The sequence below is a fragment of the Plodia interpunctella genome, chromosome 3 (genome assembly GCF_027563975.2).
Source record: "Plodia interpunctella isolate USDA-ARS_2022_Savannah chromosome 3, ilPloInte3.2, whole genome shotgun sequence".
Lineage (NCBI taxonomy): Eukaryota > Metazoa > Arthropoda > Insecta > Lepidoptera > Pyralidae > Plodia > Plodia interpunctella.
Genome location: NC_071296.1, coordinates 9,239,983 through 9,254,469, shown reverse-complemented (window position 1 = coordinate 9,254,469; position 14,487 = coordinate 9,239,983). Strand labels below are relative to the sequence as shown.

Sequence of the window (14,487 nt, the reverse complement as noted above, 5' to 3'; positions counted from 1 at the left end):
GACTACCCGAAAATTTCTTTTTTTTTTTTTCTACGTTCAGTGTGCGAGCGAGATAGCATTAACATTCTAGTTCTCGGTGACGGCGGCATCAATTTCTGAATTAATTACCATTTTGTCGCAAAAACTGCGCGTCCTTTTATCTTTTCTAGACCTAAATCTTTCATCTCAAATATAAGTTGTGATAAATAGTGATCTAAATGGCTTCGGACGAAGAAGTGGACGGTTCTTTTGCAGGTAAACGATCAATTTCGGCTAGCATGTCATAGGTAAAGCCGCGAATAGCGGTATCATGTGTTTACTTGCGGTCTAAGCAATTATAAAATCCAGGGAATTTCGGCTCTAGAAACGAAAAATAAGTTCCAGATTGTGATAATAGTGTAGCAAAGTTGTCATAGAAGATGTTATATCGTGTTATTATGGTGTATTTGTGATGGCATGGTTGTAAATATTTTTAAGTGCCAGTTTGTGACAGAAAAGAACATGCAATATCCCCTCATTACTACTTAACAAAATGGACGCCGCCAAACAAAGGGATTAGTGACCTTACGGCAATGAGTGAGCGTGTGTGGCGAAATGCTCTCCCGATTCACGGTCAGGTGTAAGGTGTCCTGAAGTGGTCTGACCAGTTTAATGTGAACTTGCAGGTGACGAAGACGTGGAGGAAGGAGAAGGCCAAAATGAGAACTCAGGGGAGAGTGATGAAGCCCCACCAAAAGTAAGTGATATTTGACATTCAATTATTCAATAGTTTTAGATGATTATAAATAAATCATGGCTGATCTGTTGGTGTTAGTGGATAATATTCCAATTTTGTCTTATGTATTCATATGGTACTGACATATTTACATAAAGTGTAAACATTCGACCTGTAGTTTCATAACTCACATGAACTGGTTGTTATTTTTTTATATATTAAATTAGCATAGGTTATATGTATAATTAAATTGTACATATAACAAAATGGTTGTAATTTTTTGTATATTAACATTATAGATTACTATAAAATAAAATTACTGTGAAGGACTAGGTACCTCAATGGGAGTCCAGTAACTAATCCAAAACCTGTGATAACAAAATGTGTCAAAATTATTGTATTTTCTCTCAAAATAGCAACATGATAATTTTGAACATGATGTAGGTACCTACTTATAAATATAAAAAGACATGAAGAAAAAAATTGTTGATGTTTTTGCCATGAGCCTAAATAGCTAATAAAAAAGAATACCCATGAATATTCATTAATTGTGGTGACCAATGGAGTGGTGACACATTTGTTTTGTTATTGGGTAAGAAAACAAAACACAGAAATGGTTATTGAGAACTTATCCTCTCTTTGTCAACAAACAGTAAAAACAGAGGGTAAAAGTACAAACATACAAACAGTTGTTGTATTGAATCAAGAATATAAACATATAAATAAATGTAAAAGAATAAATATTCATAGAATATATGTACTAAATACATACCCAAATCATTATAAAAAGGAAACATTATTTTAAATGTAAGGCCTTTTTCTCCAATAGTAAGCATTTGAAGTTTGAGGATGGGAGCTTTATTTATAAATATACCAAAAGTATAAAAACTTATAGAAAAAATGTTCAAAATAAAAGACTGATCTATTTGTTCGGAAATATAATCTTTACATAAACATTTTCAGATCAACTTCATAAAAATTAATTACTATTATTGCAAGCATTTTGGAATAAATCAATGCATTGATTAAACCTACTATTACTTCCCTATTTTGAGATATTTTTAAATGTATCAAGTTTACTACAATTAAATCTACCAACATTGACCACAGGGCAGTATTACAGACACAATTGATATGTTGTATTTACAGTTGTAATCTTCTCTACTACAAGCCTGTTATGTTTTCTTATAACAATATCATGTGTCTTGTAATGAACTTGAACATGTTTTAGTCATCCTGTCCTATGCAAATAATCTTTATCTAATACAACCTTTATCATACAATACTATGCATACAATCTCTATCTATCCTGTTTGCATACAATATTTTCTTCTATTTAAATATTTATAAAACATATTAGTCAAGTAGTAGTATTTCTCGAAAAGATAAGTGATGAAGATCTACTTGGATCAACATATGAATTTAAACACTGTCATTATAGCAATATAAGCCTCATTTCTTTATTTATACAGAAAAATGGGGAGGTGTAATTTTATAATATTTTTTTAGGAAGATGAAGATTACTCTCCTGAGGATGGTAGAAAAAAGAAAAAGGGTAAAAAGAGAAAGGCCAAAGGAGAAGATAAGAAAGGCAGAAAAAAGAAGAAGAAGAGAAAGAATGAGAGTGAAGATGTAAGTAAAAGATACAAAAGTAAATTAATATAAATGTTTCAAAATATTATAATCTCAATGCTACAAAAGAGTACAATAGAGTTATTATTTATTGTACTCTTTTGTAGCTATAATAGCCTATGTACTAAATAATATTATTTAGGATAAAACTTTTTCTGTTAAAAGATTACATTCTTTGTCTTGCTTTCTTTGCATTCTTTAAAAAAATAATATTGTTTTATAATGAAACATTGTACAATATAAAAGAAAATATATTATCAGGATGAAGAGTTTGGCATTGGTGAGATTGAAGCGGAGGGCGACAGTGACTATGCCCTCAGCGCCATGTCCTCCAGCAAGAAGTCTAGGAAGGGACGCGGCAGCAAGCACAACACCCCGGCGACCCCAGCTGCCTCTGACTCTGGATCTGGTAAGACTCTCATTTCACGGTTTGTATTCGCGGCATTATCGCTGCGAAGCCTTAGGGTCTGCGTAAAAAATAAACCTTAACATTTTAACCTTTATACTGACTGTGATTTAACAACCGGCCTCCTGCCTGACGTCAGCCCTTCTTGTTATTGTGGTTGCCTATCAGCTGTCTACACATTTTTGATGTATTAATTAACCATATAATTCTTTCTATGTATTATTGGATCCACTATGGTAGCTAGGTTGAGAGACCCACCAGAGATGGAAGGGCAATGGAAAGCAATAAACATTTTTGGAAAAACTCAATGTGAATTTCTTTATAATCGGTTAACCCAAGTTTTTTTGGCGTGCAAACATTGTCTGCTAGTTTACCTTTGGGATACTTAACCTTAAACAAATTTTTATATCAAGGGACATGATGATTATGAGTATGATTTACCTTAATATTAATTCCATGGATACCTATAAATTTCTATTACAATGTTTCAATTATTTATGTAATTTACAAATTTCATTATCTAACAAATACCCAAGTACTGTTACAAGTACCTGTTTAGAGTTTTTGCGTGACGCTGGCGATTGTTCAAGGTTGAAGGGCAATGACCCGCGAGATCTGAGATGGCCTAATGCGTCTTTACATTATTTATTTTCACCAAAATTATAAAACCTATGTTCAGAATAGCAACTATGTTTTAAAATTCGCATTTCGCATTTATTTGTTGCTTTTCTGGTGTCAACATTCACATTGAACTTTGAGTCTTTTGTCTAGTCTTTTGGTAAATAAATTAAAAAATATTTATCCCGAATGTTTCGATAAGTCACCGAATACAGTTAAGCATTTGTATCAATGAATGAATATAAAATCTATTTTTTATTACTCCCAATTTTTTTTATTTGTTGGTCACATTAGAGCAAACAACAAGCAAATTAATCTAACAGAATTGTGAATAATAGAAATAAATCACAATACAAAAATAAAGACCAATTTCCTAGGTAATTTTTCTTCTCCACTTCGCGCGGTTTTTGGCATCCTTAGTAGATCATTTACACCTATATCCTCCTTGACAATATTAAGCCAATATTTTTTAGGCTTGCCCATTTTGCCAGACCCAGACGGGAATGAAGTTTGTGAGGTTTGTTGCGACGCTTCTTCTTCACCTGCGGTTTGGAATTCGGCAGTAGACTTAGTATCAAGTAAATTTTTGACGTCAATAAGTTTATCATCCTTGATCACCCTAAGTTGAATAAAGATTTTTGAATGATATGGCCAGGATTGACAGGATTTTTGTTGTAGGTATGCCCACAGTGGAAGAGGTGTGCTCATCATTCGGGCTCACAGATGTGGACATCCAGTACACGGATGCAGACTATGAGAACCTGACGTCATACAAGCTGTTCCAACAGCATGTGCGGCCAATGATAGTCAAAGAGAACCCTAAGGTAAGAAGGTCTGGGAGAGGAAGGAATGAGGGCATTGTTCTGACTACTTGCATAAATAAAGCCATACTAATAATATAAATGCAAAGGTTTGTTTATTTGTATTTAACTCAATCACGCAAAATATAAACAAATTGTTAATTCACTGGCTCAGCGACCCAAAAGAGGATCCGTGGCCTCTGATAATAGAATTTTCCACTCTTCTCTCTTGCGTCACTTATTCCCAGTATGTACAACAAATGGTAACTTTTTGATCCCTACTGGAGCGGAGCTTCATATTAAATAATCATATAAGTGTTACAAAAAAAGTTTGTTGTAAGTGATATAATATCAACATCTTGATTGCATGAAATAGCTACTAAACAATATTTTAAAATCCAGGTACCAGTGTCGAAACTGATGATGCTGGTGGCTGCAAAATGGCGGCTATTCTGCGAGAGCAACCCCAATTTGGGCGGGGGGTCTCAGAACTTGGGCTCTGAAGACAACACAAACACTTCCACAGCCTCAGATTATGTCTCCAAGGGCAGGTCCGGACGTATGCCTAAGGAAGCCAAGGTAAGCGAGTAGCTACATAGCTGACACACTATATGTTTTGTATAACTATTTATTTATTTAACTTACATATACGTGTAAAAGGCGGACTTAAAGCTTTAAAAATATTGTCCATGTCTTCGGTCGCAATCGAAACTGCTAATCTAATGAATGATCTTTGTTCGTAATTTCGACCCAATAATTATCTTTTTATGAAGCATGGTTTCATGTATGAATAAAGGATATGTTTTCATGTTTCGTATGTATCATCTAATTTTATTTCGTATATTAAAGTGATTAAAAAGAATCTTAAGTTCTTATTATTTATTGCTCTCATCAATGTCTTGGAAGCTTTATCAAAACCGTCTTTTATCTCGTTTTATTATTCTAAAAATGAGACATGATAATTTGCCGATATGTTCAACTCATTTTAGCAAACTGATGTAACTTATTGTTGATTAAATTCTGTCAGAATGATGACGTCGAAGAGCCAGAAGAAGAGGAGGAAGAAGAAGCGAGTGACGAGGGGACCCCACTGCCCCGGAAGCGCGGGCGCAGACCCAAACACAGCGGTGGGACGACACCGAGGGGCAAGCCCGGGCGCAAGCCCAAAGTGCCCACGCTCAAGATCAAGTTCAGCAAACGCAAGCGCACAAGCAGCGTGAGTTTTTCTGTTTTCTGTCCAACAAGTAGCACGTTTGGCGAATAAGAAGTAAAAGGCCATGTCAGTTAATAGGTAATAAATAGCATTTCCAAAGAGGGTTGACGACAAACAGGTGGTCGTAGAATAACAACCGATTCTACATTTAAAGCTTTATTTTGGCTACTAATGGAATCGGGAACATCGATGATAAGAGTTCGATAAGTGACTTTATCACTTAGTCCTGTTTCTTCTGCTAATGATTCCTTCAGTGCCTAGCGTCGAAGCCCTGAGTTCGCTAAATGTCATGCCATTTCTCATGTTCCTCTGTATTATCTTTTGCTGATTTAAATTCTATTACAGTTTAATTTATAAAGCAATCTTATTAAGATCAAGATTAGATAAAGCATTAGTATTGTAAAATGTTAACAAGTGGAAAAGATTATTTTAAATGTTTGCTAATAAACATTTGATTAACAGAATGCATTGTATTGTTTCATGCTATGATTTAATAAATAGTGTTTTTTTAGTTAAAATTCTGAGACATTGCTTGACCCGTTAAAAATACAAGTAAAATTCCGTCAAAGAGCGATTTTGTAATCACCATCACCATCAATCAAGTAGAGTAAAGTTTATGTAAAAAGTACAACTTACTTTTTACATAAACTTTGCGCTACTCGCTATGCTACGCTAAGATGAGAGGTCAAGTGTCCCCGGCTGCATTCAGGACTGCGACGCCAATAAACCTCGACGTAAAAAATAAACCTTGAATTTTTGAATATTTAGCTGTGATTTTACAACCGTCTGTTTGCTTGATATCAGATCCTCTTTGGGATCACTATTGTTGCCTATTAGCAGCCAAAGTTATGTGTTCCTTAATCCTATTACACTACACGCCAAATATTCATTTTTATTATTACTTTTGGGATCCTGGATTACCTGTGCGAGCACCAGACGGGTGATCACTCCTTCCATACAGCGACCATTTCACCCAGTTCCAAATATCCATACTTCCATACTAATATTGTAATTGCGAAATATTTTATATAGTAATTTCTCCATTCGATTAGAAGATGCCCAATGCATTGGAAATAAAAACTGTTGTAGTTAAAAATAATAAACAATGCTTTATCAAGCAGGAGGAGGACGTGGAAGGCAGCGCGGGCGCAAACACAGACTCGGATGCGGAGTTCGAGCAGATGCTGGCGGAGGCCGAGGAGCCCAAGCCCGGCGCTCCGCCCGCCAACGAAGACTCTGCCCCGCCCAAGGAGGACGACCCCGCCGCACCGGTAATTTGTTTTGGATCGAAATAATTTATTATAAAATATTGTAATAAAGATTATTATTTTATGAAAAGAGAGGTTATACGAATTGAAAACGAGAGCTAGATGTAGCTCTCGTTTTAAAATGCTGGAAAAAGATGATCTGCATCTTCAGCAAAATATATGACTAAGATGTCTACAATAATATAAAAAATATTTGTACATTTGCTATTTATTATTTATTTATTTGTTACCTATAGTTATTGATTCATGATTGTATTAATTTACAGCAACAACCCAGGAAGAAGGCGAAGACCAAGATCGGCAACAAGACGAAGAAGAAGAAGAAAATGAAGACCACCAACAAATTCCCTGACGGCGCCGAGGGCGAACAGGAACACCAGGACTACTGTGAGGTCTGCCAGCAGGGCGGGGAGATCATCTTGTGTGACACCTGTCCCCGCGCCTACCATCTGGTGTGTCTGGAGCCCGAGCTGGAGGAGACTCCTGAGGGCCGCTGGTCGTGTCCGCACTGCGAGGCCGAGGGCAACCAGGACCAGGACGACGACGACGAGCACCAAGAGTTCTGCAGGATCTGCAAGGACGGCGGCGAGCTACTCTGCTGCGACTCCTGCCCCTCCGCGTACCATCGCTTCTGTCTCAACCCACCGCTCGACGAAGTGCCCGATGGAGAATGGAAATGTCCCCGATGTAGTTGCCCCCCATTGGATGGAAAGGTGCACAAGATTCTAACATGGCGCTGGAAAGAACAGCCTGCGAAGTCCAAAGCACCGCGGATTAGGGAATTCTTCGTTAAATGGCACGAACGATCGTATTGGCATTGCAGCTGGATTTCAGAAATACAACTGGACGTGTTCCACCCTTTGATGTATCGCTACTACATGCGCAAATCTGACCCCGAGGAGCCTCCCAAGCTGGAGGAACCTTTAGACGAACGCGACGGCCGTGTGAAGAGACTGCGGGACAAGCAACCTCAAGAAGACGAGGACGATGAGAAGATGAGGGAGGAGAAGTATTACAGATATGGCGTCAAGCCAGAATGGCTGGTCGTCCATCGAGTGATCAATCACCGCACTTCTCGCGACGGCACCACATACTACCTGGTGAAGTGGCGCGACCTCTCCTACGACCAGGCCACCTGGGAATCAGAACATGAAGACATCGCTGGCTTGAAGCAGACCGTCGAGTATTACCAGGATATGCGCGCTTTCATCACATCTGAAGGCAAATCGAAGAGTAAGGGTAAAAAGCCGGGCCGCAAGAGCAAGAACCGTGATGTTATCGATGACGACGACAACAGCGGCAGCGGCCAGATGCGGGCCAGGAAATACAACCCGCCCCCAGAGAAACCAACCACCAACCTCAACAAGAAGTACGAAGACCAACCGCCCTTCGTTTACGAAACCGGCATGCAACTCCATCCCTACCAGTTAGAGGGTCTCAACTGGCTGCGGTACTCCTGGGGACAAGGCATCGATACTATCCTCGCTGACGAGATGGGTCTCGGAAAAACAATTCAAACTGTCACATTCCTTTACTCTCTGTTCAAAGAGGGACACTGCAAAGGACCGTTTTTAGTGTCCGTACCGCTATCGACAATTATAAATTGGGAGAGAGAATTCGAATTATGGGCTCCTGATCTATATTGCATCACATATGTCGGTGATAAAGATTCCCGAGCGGTAATTAGAGAGAATGAGCTGACGTTCGATGACGGCGCCAATAGAGGTGGCAGACCTTCTAAAATTAAATCGCAAGTCAAGTTCAATGTGTTACTAACTTCTTACGAATTAGTCTCCATCGACGCCACGTGTCTCGGATCCATAGAATGGGCGTGTCTTGTTGTCGATGAAGCTCATAGACTAAAGAGCAATCAGTCCAAATTCTTCAGATTATTAGCCGGGTATCACATAAACTACAAACTGCTCCTGACTGGCACACCTCTACAGAACAACCTGGAGGAGTTGTTCCATCTTTTGAACTTCTTGAACAAAGACAAGTTCAATGACCTCGCCGCTTTCCAGAACGAATTCGCGGACGTTTCGAAGGAGGAGCAAGTTAAGAGACTTCATGAGATGCTGGGGCCACACATGCTGCGGCGTCTTAAGGCCGACGTGCTCAAGAACATGCCGACAAAATCAGAGTTCATTGTCCGAGTGGAGTTGTCTCCCATGCAAAAGAAATACTACAAATACATTCTGACCAGGAACTACGAAGCTTTGAATCCTAAGAGCGGAGGTCAGACGGTGTCTCTGCTCAATGTGATGATGGATTTAAAGAAATGCTGTAATCACCCATATTTATTCCCTGTGGCTGCTGAAGAAGCCCCTCTAAGCGCACACGGCAACTACGACACTCAAGCCCTGATCAAAGCTTCTGGTAAACTAGTGTTGCTGGCGAAAATGTTGAAACAGCTCAAAGATACAGGCCACAGAGTGCTGATCTTCTCTCAGATGACAAAAATGTTGGACATTCTTGAAGATTTCTTGGAAGGGGAAGGATATAAATATGAGAGAATCGATGGTGGCATCACCGGGACCATTCGACAGGAAGCTATCGATAGATTCAACGCGCCCGGTGCACAACAGTTCGTGTTTCTCCTGTCGACCAGGGCAGGTGGTTTAGGTATCAATTTGGCCACCGCGGATACTGTAATTATATATGATTCAGATTGGAATCCCCACAACGATATCCAGGCGTTCTCGCGAGCCCATCGTATCGGTCAAGCAAACAAAGTCATGATATATCGATTCGTTACACGCAACAGTGTCGAAGAGAGAGTAACGCAAGTAGCTAAAAGGAAAATGATGTTGACGCATTTGGTCGTCCGACCGGGTATGGGTGGAAAAGGCGCGAATTTCACCAAGCAAGAATTGGACGACATTTTGAGATTCGGTACTGAAGAACTTTTTAAAGAGGAAGAGGGTAAAGAAGAAGCTATCCATTATGACGACAGAGCCGTCGCGGAATTGCTCGATCGGTCTAAGGAAGGTATTGAATCTAAAGAGTCCTGGGCTAACGAGTACCTCAGTTCCTTCAAAGTGGCCAGTTATTCCACTAAAGAGGGCGATAATGAGGAGGAGGTAGATACGGAGATTATTAAACAGGAAGCAGAGAATACTGACCCGGCTTACTGGATCAAACTGCTTAGGCATCATTACGAGCAGCACCAAGAAGATCAAGCGAGGACTTTAGGAAAAGGCAAGCGAGTACGCAAACAGGTTAACTATAACGACGGCAGTGTGGCACAGACTGAGAACCGGGAAGATTCCACATGGCAGGAGAACGGGTCAGACTTTAATTCGGACTTCTCACAGGGCAGCGAAGACGACAAAGAGGACGACGACTTCGACGAGAAGAACGATAATGGTGATTTACTCAGCCGCCGCAGTAAGCGACGTATCGAACGGCGCGAGGAAAGAGATAGGCCTCTGCCGCCGTTGCTCGCGAGGGTCGGAGGAAACATGGAAGTGTTGGGCTTCAACGCCCGCCAGAGAAAGTCATTCCTCAACGCCATCATGCGGTACGGCATGCCGCCGCAGGACGCGTTCAACTCCCAGTGGTTAGTGCGGGATCTGAGGGGGAAGTCGGAGCGCAATTTCAAGGCTTACGTGTCGTTATTCATGCGACACCTGTGCGAGCCCGGCGCGGACAACGCGGAGACATTCGCGGACGGAGTTCCCAGGGAAGGCTTGTCGCGGCAGCACGTGCTGACTCGCATCGGCGTCATGAGCCTCATAAGGAAGAAGGTGCAGGAGTTCGAGCACATCAACGGGTACTACAGCATGCCGGAGCTGATCCGCAAGCCCGTGGAGCCGGTGAAGGTGGCGGGCGAGAGCGCGGCCGCCAGTCCGTCGCCGTCCAGCGCCACGCCGCTCACCTCCGCCGCGCCCTCGCCCGCGCCCGCCTCCGCCTCCGCCTCCGCCTGTGCGCCCGCCTCCGCCTCCGCCTGTGCCGCCACGCCCGCAGGCAGCGACAAAGACGACAAGGAGGAACCTAAAGAGCTGACTGTTAAATCTGAAGTCAAGGTAACAGTGGACTGTATTTTGTATATATTGTTCAATATTGCTCAATGTTGTCTACATTCATTAAAATTTTTCATCTAAAGTAAATAACCATATTTCAAAAAGTCCCATTTCTGTTTTCTTCAGAAATATTTTCTTGATTCCTGATACCATTAATGTTACATTATTCATAGGACGAGCCGATGGACACCAGTGATATTAAAGAGGAACCAGCGGAGAAGGAAAAAGAGAAAGAAGAAAAAGAGAAGGAGGAGAAAGAAGCGGAAAAAGAGGAAAGACGCATGTCTGTAGACGAGGAGCCGCCTAAAGAAGATGAGAAACAGAAGTCTGAAGAAAAAGAGACAGAGAAGGAGAAGGAAAAAGAAGCCAGCCAGGATAAAGACGATGCTGACAAGAAGGACGATGTTAAGAGTGAGAAAGCAGAGTCCGAAGCCTCAGAGAAGCCGAAGGATCTAAAGAAGGTATGAATATATTGTCTTTTGTTTCAATCGCACCTTTTCGATAGATTGATAGATATGTATTACTACGATGGCTCAGCGACTCAAACAAATTGTCGCCAGATGGTATAAAATTAATAAAGTGGTTTGCCAGATTTCTCCATGATATGCAAACTGAATTGAAACTTTATGTTATGTCATTTAGCACATGCATAATTTGTCTAGAAGGTGGTTCATCTCAAGTAAGTATGGCTGATATGATGATTATATTATTCATCATCCAACCATTTACCGTTTCCATAATTTTGGTTCTGGCAATATGTCATCTCTCATAAGAGAATTTGTCTCAGTCCACAACAATCATTATTATAACCATATACCCACATAGCGTTAAGGGTATGATTACAAGATTTTTACATCGTAACAACCAGGACGAAGACGACGACGACGTAGTGCTAGTGAAGGAAGAAGAAGAACTGAAGGTGGAGCGGCGCAAGTTCATGTTCAACATCGCGGACGGCGGGTTCACTGAGCTGCACACGCTGTGGCTCAACGAGGAGCGCGCGGCGGCGCCCGGCCGCGAGTATGAGATCTGGCATCGCCGGCACGACTACTGGCTGCTGGCTGGCATCGTTACCCACGGGTATGTCGTATAATACGACTAGTTTTTATTGGATTCTGCGCTCGCGTAAATTTCCAATTGGACCATTTTATTACCTTGGATTAATGTTTCACACTTCGAATTACATGTATGTAGAATTTCCAGAAAATTGGTTGAGTAGATAGAGCGTGACAAACTTTGGTATTTGTAACACTTGTTGCGCTCTAGAGCTTCGCTTCCGTGGGAGTTTTGGGATAAAAAGTACCAAATTTCATACCATTCAACCACTAGATATTGCGTGAAGGAATAACTAACATATACATACGCACGTACATCCTCACAAATTTTCGCATTTATAATGTTAGTAGGATTAGTTAGGATTTACTCCTATATATATGTAAAAGCTTAACAGTTGGCCACTATACGCTACAGACCTGTCTAAAAGTCTAACATTTTTACCATATTCTATATAATTTAAATAATCTTTGATCTGTTTATCATCAAATATTTATTAAACAATTTCTTTAAGTTGAAATATTTTAAATATTGTGTTATTGTAGGTATGGCCGCTGGCAAGACATCCAGAATGATCTGAGGTTCGCCATCATCAATGAACCCTTCAAAATGGACGTCGGGAAGGGAAATTTCCTTGAGATTAAGAACAAATTCCTCGCGCGTAGATTTAAGGTATGTTTACTAGAATTAGCATTTTACATTTTCCGTTGTAATTGATAATTATGTTGGGGACATTAGGGAGCAAGAGGATTGGAGGGGGAAACAGGGACAAAGTGTCAACTTTCTTCTCCTGTCCGATCTTCTTCCCCCATTTGACCTTACATGTCTTGCATTCGTCACGGTTGCATATGGGACGTTGGAACTTTTTGTAGTTTGATCTGTATTCTAAGAAGTGAGTTGACGTTCCAGCTGCTGGAGCAGGCGCTGGTGATCGAGGAGCAGCTGCGGCGCGCCGCGTACCTGAACCTGACGCAGGACCCCAACCACCCCGCCATGTCGCTCAACGCGCGCTTCGCTGAGGTCGAGTGCCTGGCGGAGTCCCACCAGCACCTCAGCAAGGAGTCGCTGGCGGGCAACAAGCCGGCCAACGCTGTGCTGCACAAGGTATTAGGCCTTTCAACCACAGCGCCCGTGTGTCGCACGGTCGCGTGTCAGCGTATTGCCTTATTTGTAATCCAAACAGATTGAACCTCGTGTGTCCACTGTCCCAGGTGCTGAACCAGCTGGAGGAGTTGCTGTCGGACATGAAGTCTGACGTGTCGCGGCTGCCGGCCACGCTGGCCCGTATCCCGCCCGTGGCGCAGCGTCTGCAGATGTCCGAGCGCAGCATCCTCTCCCGGCTGGCTGCCACGGCCGGCAACCCCGTGCCCGCTGGTCAGTACATGCTTGTCACACATTGACAGCTTCTATACTGCTTGACCACTTTCTTTGTTAAAATAGGGCTCGGAATATTTCTTTATGTGGATTCATTATACTATAGCATAAATTTGGTTGTTGTATAAACATGGGTGTGTGTAATTTGTGAAAATGCAATTATTCCACTCACGTAGTATATAATGTTAAAGTTATCGGAGCTTCGCTAGGAATTTCGAGATAAAAAGGGTTAGGATATAAATATAAAGGGATAGGAGGATAGGGGTTTCAATAATGTGACATTGATTTTCCCCCGTTAGCCCAAATGGCGCAGTTCCCGGCGGGTTTCCAGACGGGCGGGGCGCTGGCGGGCTTCGCGCCGGCGGCCGCGGCGGCCAACTTCGCCAACTTCCGGCCGCAGTACTCCGTGCCCGGCCAGCCCGCCACCACCACCTCCAATGTTAGTATTCATATTATTTATTCGCCAACCGAATGTTACAATGATCTCAAAGGAATTTAAATTAGTGCTATAGCTTAGTCACCTTTTATAGGTATTGCGAATTTGCGGCGCCTGCTGTATTATGATATTAATAGACATTTATAGTCATCCTATAATAATGACCATATAATATATCTATATTCTATACTCGTCATATAAATATATATTTTTATGTAAGGTTTATATTTATTGTAACATGAATCATATTTTATAAAATATGATTTTCACAAACACTAGCTACACCGCTACACGAGTAGATTAAATTGGAATTTCGGGATACGAAGTTACCCTATGTACCAGGTTCTATTATACCCGTATACCAAGTCCAGAGTTACAAACATCAAATATCCACTAATGTCATTATCTCTTGGAAAAGTGACAAGTAGACTGATCAGAAAAGCAGACCGATCGTTCCGGGGGGCTCTGTCTCTCATATTATTACGTTAACTTTATCTTCTAACTATACTTCGAACTCCTTGTACTTATCATCAATGTTTTTTTCATTACAGAAATCATAAGCCCGCGTAACTTATACACCGTATTGAAAATTGACATAACTACAGGTAAATTCATATTTTTATTAGTTCAACATGTATACGTAACTATTTCGCTAATTAAAATAATTTTATATAATTAATTGGCTTTGTTTTGTTTCAGTGAGTGGATAAATGTTCACGTAGAAGAATATTAGATGTAAGCTTTCTAAGATTCCTGTTCCACCTTGGGTTTGAAGTGATAATTATAGTGATTAGTGCAGTTAGGTAATATAATATTACGTCATTTTAAAACAGACTCTCACAATATTATTTATTTCATCCTGATCTGTATGAATCTTGTTTATGTGTAAGTGATTGTGGACTTATGAAATTTATTTTTAATTTACCAAAAAATGAAAATAAATCATACATTTAAATGAAATTATGTTGTTA

At 40.8% G+C, this 14,487-nt stretch overlaps 1 protein-coding gene across 2 annotated transcripts; it reads left to right on the top strand.

The window, feature by feature from the left end:
• Positions 1-53: 53 nt before the first annotated feature.
• On the top strand, positions 54-14,476 carry Mi-2. 2 transcript variants are annotated; one of them, XM_053767913.2, is made up of 17 exons: positions 54-234; positions 645-715; positions 2,204-2,326; positions 2,588-2,735; positions 4,029-4,174; positions 4,553-4,729; positions 5,178-5,366; positions 6,485-6,634; positions 6,898-10,656; positions 10,827-11,114; positions 11,522-11,733; positions 12,252-12,378; positions 12,616-12,810; positions 12,918-13,080; positions 13,380-13,519; positions 14,068-14,121; positions 14,216-14,476. In XM_053767913.2, exons 1-16 carry the CDS (start codon positions 198-200, stop codon positions 14,074-14,076), a joined length of 5,934 nt encoding a protein of 1,977 aa, XP_053623888.1. In that variant the 5' UTR covers positions 54-197; the 3' UTR covers positions 14,077-14,121; positions 14,216-14,476. The 2 variants fall into 2 exon arrangements, with proteins under 2 accessions (XP_053623888.1, XP_053623879.1); XM_053767904.2 differs by having other exon boundaries at positions 6,482-6,634.
• The last annotated feature ends 11 nt before the right edge of the window (positions 14,477-14,487 follow it).